The sequence below is a fragment of the Nestor notabilis genome, unplaced genomic scaffold, assembly GCF_000696875.1.
Source record: "Nestor notabilis isolate BGI_N333 unplaced genomic scaffold, ASM69687v1 scaffold22763, whole genome shotgun sequence".
Lineage (NCBI taxonomy): Eukaryota > Metazoa > Chordata > Aves > Psittaciformes > Psittacidae > Nestor > Nestor notabilis.
Window position 1 is genome coordinate 1 of NW_009923606.1, and position 5,380 is coordinate 5,380.

At 59.0% G+C, this 5,380-nt stretch overlaps 1 protein-coding gene across 1 annotated transcript in view; it reads left to right on the forward strand.

The window, feature by feature from the left end:
* Window positions 1-152: 152 nt before the first annotated feature.
* The window catches only part of KIAA0100 (KIAA0100 ortholog), a gene marked incomplete at its 5' end in the record, with an annotated part of 12,374 nt that continues 7,146 nt past the window's right edge, over window positions 153-5,380 (forward strand). The window contains 15 exon segments of the mRNA XM_010012248.1: window positions 153-199; window positions 438-600; window positions 673-791; window positions 1,348-1,408; window positions 1,674-1,834; window positions 2,009-2,152; window positions 2,509-2,633; window positions 2,720-2,787; window positions 2,883-3,031; window positions 3,285-3,403; window positions 3,552-3,715; window positions 4,066-4,330; window positions 4,440-4,645; window positions 4,806-4,836; window positions 4,839-5,380. The exon segment at window positions 4,839-5,380 is cut by the window's right edge and continues 490 nt beyond it. Coding sequence (XP_010010550.1) covers window positions 153-199; window positions 438-600; window positions 673-791; window positions 1,348-1,408; window positions 1,674-1,834; window positions 2,009-2,152; window positions 2,509-2,633; window positions 2,720-2,787; window positions 2,883-3,031; window positions 3,285-3,403; window positions 3,552-3,715; window positions 4,066-4,330; window positions 4,440-4,645; window positions 4,806-4,836; window positions 4,839-5,380 — 2,364 coding nt within the window.

Here is a 5,380-nt window from a genome sequence, read left to right on the forward strand (position 1 = left end):
GGTGCCAGGCCTTTCCTTTCATAGCCAAACTTGGGGGTTTGGCTGCTCCCTGCGTGGTGCCAGGCATTGGGAGCAGAGCAGGAACATCGGGATGAGCATCACAAGTCACAGCCGGGTTGTTTCTTCTCTGACCTACCTGTGCATCCTTACAGGAGATTGACCACGTCTGGATCTCCAGTAAACTGAGCCGGGAGCTGCCGTATGTATCCCTGCCCCAGTTCCCTCCTTCCTCTCTCGGGGGTCTGGCTCTTCCCTTCTCCTGCTGCCTTTACACCTTCTTGCAGTCCCCATGGTCCGCTCTGTGTGCGAGTGAATCCCCTTCTTTGAGGTGGCAATGTCTTGTGGGTGCCCTCGTGCTGGCCCTGGATGTCCCCAGGGTGGGAGGCATCCCTGGCCATGGGGCTGGGTGTGCAAACTCTGGTGCTGTTCTTCCACAGGCGCTACTTTGAGCTGTGTTTTGGCGAGGTGCGAATCCGCACGGACCTCCAGAAGGGTCCTGGGTTCCAGCCGCCCATCCCAGAGGCTCCCAGAGAAGCTGATGGAAGTGAAAGCAGAGCAAACCTGACACTTAAACCCTCCCTGCTGAGGCTCCTAAGCCAGGTGAGGCACTGGCTCGGTGCTGTGGGCTGCGTTGCTGTCGGACATCCCTCATGGTAGCATCTTTCTCCCCAGCTCTTTTCCATCCATGTGGACTCCATCAACATCATGGTTCTGCACGTGGCCACCTCAGAGTCTCTCTGGCACATCCAGGCTAGCAAGACACGGCTCCTCCTGAATGGTGATGGGAAGAGGTAACACTGTTCTCACACCCTGCTCTGCTTCCCCAGCCTGGCCCTGAGTCCCTCTGACCCCACTGCGGCATCTCACCTCTTCCTGTCCCACTCTGCAGCATCCCATGTCACCTGTGATGTGACACATTAACCTTCTCCAACCTGGCCTGGTCCCTTTTCCCTTCATGGGAAGCTCAAATTGTATGTTCTCCAAATTATGAGTTGCTGCACTGCGCACAGAGTTAGGGTCTGCTTTTGGAAGGACTTGGAGCAGGGACTTGGGATCCCTGTGACACACAGGAAAGAAAAGGACAGGGCTTTTAGGACAAGGGATAATGGGTTTAAACTTAAACAGGGGAAGTTCAGGTTAGATATAAGGAAGAAGCTCTTTACTGTGAGGGTGGTGGGAGCCTTGGGCAACATGGTCTAGTGTGAGGCATCCCTGTCCATGGCAGGGGGTTGGAACTGGATGATTTTCAGGTCCTTTCCAACCCAAACCATTCTATGAAAGAGAGGGCAGAGGTGTGGTTTGGAGGCAGCATTTTCCACATCTCCATCTGTTCTCTGCTCTCCCCAGCCTGACCTGCGAGGTGAGCCTGACAAAGGTGAACAGCAAAGTCCTGCGGAGCAGCCAGCTGGTGAGTGCTGGGGAAGGGAGAAATTCAGCCCTTACAACCTGGGCGCTGGCTCTGTGGGATGCTCAGGACCTGCTCCAGCATGTCCCCAAGGCGGGGTGATGCTGCAAGGCTCTGGGGCCCATGATGTGCCCAGCAGGGAGCTGGGTGACTCCTTTTGACATGGTTTAGTGGTGGCCTCAGCACTGGGTTAACAGTTGGACTCAATGACTTTAAAGGCCTTTTCCAACCTGTTTGATCTCTGGTTCGTTGTTTGTGTCCCGCACAGGATGACACCTGCCTGGCAGAGCTGGCCCTGGCGCTCTCTGTCTCGTTGGAGATCGGCAGCAAGCGGCGGCTGGTGGGGGTCCGGCTGCGTGTCCGCACCCTGCAGGCAGAGCTGCACGAAGGGCTCTTCTGCAGCCCGCTGCTGCACCGCATCACTGCCAGCACCCAGCACAGCACTGCAGGGGAGCAGCCCAGCACAGGTCAGGGAGGCAGACAGGGACACGCTCTACGCAGGGGCTGGCAGCACCCATGCTTGCACAGGAGCCAGAGGGATTTGTCTGTGCCATTGCTCCTCATCACTGTAGGGTGTGGGGATTTGGGCAGGAGCCCCTCCATGACTGTGTCCCCCTCTCCAGGCCCAGAGGAGCCCCTGAAGTCCCTGTCTCTGCTGAGCAGGGACACGCTGCAGCTCATCCCCAGGAGGGTGGAGGTGAAGCTGGAGAACACCAGCACGGTGCTGTCTATGAACAGCCAGAAGAGGTGAGGAGGCAGGGGGAGGCTGTCAGCCTTGATTAGCACTGGGGACACGGATGTGGGGACAACTGTGCCATTCCCTTGCTCTGCTAGACCGCAGATATCGACTCCTAGAGCCAGTAGAAAGGACTGAGCTGGGCCTGGGGCTGGGCTCTTGGGGAAGGAGGAAGGCACATGAGCTGGTTCTCCAGTAGGACAGCACGATGGGATCCTCTGCTGATGGGATGAGAGCGCTGGGCTGGGCTGCAGCTGGGTGCTGGCTGGTGTCTTTGTCCTTGCCAGTCAGCTGGGGGTGAGACACAGGGAGAGGGAGGATGTGACATGCAATTCCCTTCTGGAAGTCACTCTCTGCTTCTTTACAGGCACCTCACCTGGAGCTTGAAGCTGCTGCAGTTCCTATATCAGCGTGAAGAGGAGCAGATCCCACTGCGCAACTTCACACCCACCTCAGACCTGGACCAAATGAGTGTAGACCTCCAGCTGGAGGGCAAGTAGCCAAGAAGGGTGTCTGCAGGACACTGCTACCATCACCGCTCTCTTCCACCCCTCACTTCTGCTCCTTTTTGTCCCCAGATGGCCTTCTCCTGTCCCAGAGCCGCCAGCGCATCGTGTGCCTCAACTCCCTGAAGACCAGCGTGCAGGTGAGTGGTGGCTGAGCACGCTCCTGTCCCCCGGGGTGGCTGGTCCAGCTCCTGGCACGAGTTTCTTTTGCCACCTGCCCCCTTCCCTGCTCTAGGTCACAGCCATTGACCTCTCAGCTGCTGTGCTGCTCAACACCTGCATCATCCACTACCGCCACCAAGAGTTTTCCCACTGGCTGGGCCTGTTGGCACAGGAATACAGGTGCCAGGCAGTGCCTGTCCCCAGCCAAGGGCACAAGGGAAGGTAAACTTGGCCTCTGCGTGGCTGCTGGTGTCGCAGCTTGTTTCCTCTTGCCTGCCATGCTCTGGCAGGGTGCCCGGGCACCCAGCATCTTTTCTGCCCTCTGCATGGCCTGTGGGATGGGGAGACTGGAACAGAGAGTGGCAGATGGTTGGGGGGTCCCTATGTAGAGGGACGTCCCTCTGGGACTGCTCCCTGTCAGGCTCCATGGCACGCAGCACCCCAATAACAGCCCATACGTGCTTGTCCCATGCAGGAGCTACCCCCAAATCATAGCACCTATCATCTTGTGTGCCTCGCTGTCCAATGTCAATGTGTCAGTGCAGCTGGGGGACACACCACCCTTCGCCTTGGGCTTCAACTCCATCTCTGCAGGTATTGGTACCAGGGTGGCTGCTGGGCTCTTCCTGAGGGTCAGTGGTGGGAATGGGGAGGGCCAGGGGCTGTGGACCCCTGCGTGGCTGTGTCTGCGTTGCCCGTGTTTGAGCCCTGCCTGCTCTCATCCCCTCCTCTCTGCCTGCAGACTACCAGCACCTGCGGCCGCAGAGCGTGCACCAGCGAGCGGTGCTGGCCGTGGACCACCTCTGCTGGCGTGTGGGCAACGATTCGCACATCCAGCGTGCCCCACATCCCCCCAACATGCACGTGTGGGGAGAAGCCCTCATCCTCGACTCCTTCAACCTGCAGGTGAGTGGCAAGTCTCAAGGATGCCGCAGGGACTGTAGTGATAGGACAAGGGGTGATGGGTTCAAACTGAAACAGGGGAAGTTCAGGTTGGATGTAAGAAGTAGTTCTTTACTGTGAGAACGGTGAAGCACTGGATCGGGCTACACAAAGAAGTGATAAATGCTCCATCCCTGGCAGTGTTCAAGGCCAGGTTGGACACAGAGGCTTGGAGCAACCCCCTCCACTGGGAGGAGGCCCCTTCCTTGAGTGTAGGGTTCCCCTGCCTGTTGCAGGGGGTTGGAACAGCGTGATCTTAAGGTCCTTTCCATCCCAAACCACTCTGTGATTCTGTGATCCTGTTTGTCCTGCAGGGCAGCTACAACCAGCCCCTGGGCATGTCCAGTGCCCAGTCAGACACCCTCTTCCTGGACTGCACCATCCGGGGACTGCAAGTGGAGTCGTCAGACACATGTACCGAGTGCCTGGCCAGGGTCCTGCCCTTGTTCTGCCCACAGCCTGGTGGAGCTGAGCTTGCCAAGCAGCCACCATCTGCCTCAAGCGAGCCCTGGGGGCTGCTCTGGAAGGTGGATCTGAAGGTGGAGGATGTGAATCTTTTCACACTGTCGGCCCTGGTGGGTAAGTAGCATCCAGGCTGATCCCACATGGCTCTCCTGTTGTCAGAGGAACCTGGCACGTCGTGGTGTGCCTCCTTTGTGCCTCCAGCATTGATGTGCCACCTCTCTAGGTGCCCTGGAGCTGCGGCTGGACACACTGACTGTCCTGGGGAGCGCTGAGAGCTGCACAGTCAGTGTCCAGGGCATGGTGCTGGCCTTGGTGAAGAGCATCACGGAGAAGATGCAGCCATGCTGCAAAGCTCCTGCCATCCCCAACCCAGTGGCCAACCTCTCCATGCTCTCTGTCACCTACCACAGCAGCATCCGCTCCCTGGAGGTTGGTTTGGGCGTTGGGTCTCTGCTTTATTTTGTCCGTGTTGGACTGGGGTGGATGGAGCAGGGGGAGGATTGGCTGGCACCAGAAGGTGCTGGAGAGGAGGATGGGGCTGTGCTGGACCTGGCAGTGACTTTGTGCCTGCTCGCTCTCTCTGGTGTAGGTGCAGTGCGGTGAGGGGCTGGCAGTGCTCTGGAAATGCACTTGTACCATCACACCCTGGCCACCCTGCAGTGCCACGAAGCCTTGCGGAGCGCCCTTGGCCGCAGGACATCTCCCTCCTTCCCCCCAGAGAGCCCAGCATCCCACCCTACCACCCCTACTGAGACACCCCTCCAGCCAGATGGGACCCCCCCAAAAAGACTCCTGTCGCTATCCCTGGAGCTGAGCTCTGCCAAACTCACAGCCTTTGTCTCCGAGGCCAACTACATCAGCCTGGCTGCTGAGCGGACCTCCATGAGCTGGCACGGTGGTGCCCTGCACGGCTACTGCCCCGAGCTGGCCGCCGGCTTCGATGGCCACAGCATCTTCAGCTTCAAGGAGGTGGAGGTGAAGCTGCTGCCGGAGCTGGAGGAGGTCGTCTTGCACCGCTGCGCCTTCCCCACCCTGCGCACCCTCCGCAACCGCGGCTGGGCCTTCTCCTTCGCCAGCGTGACCATCGAGTTCCCTTACCAGTACGACTTCTCCCGCACGCTGGACGCTGCGGTGGGTGTGCAGAAGTGGCTGAAAGGTCTGCAC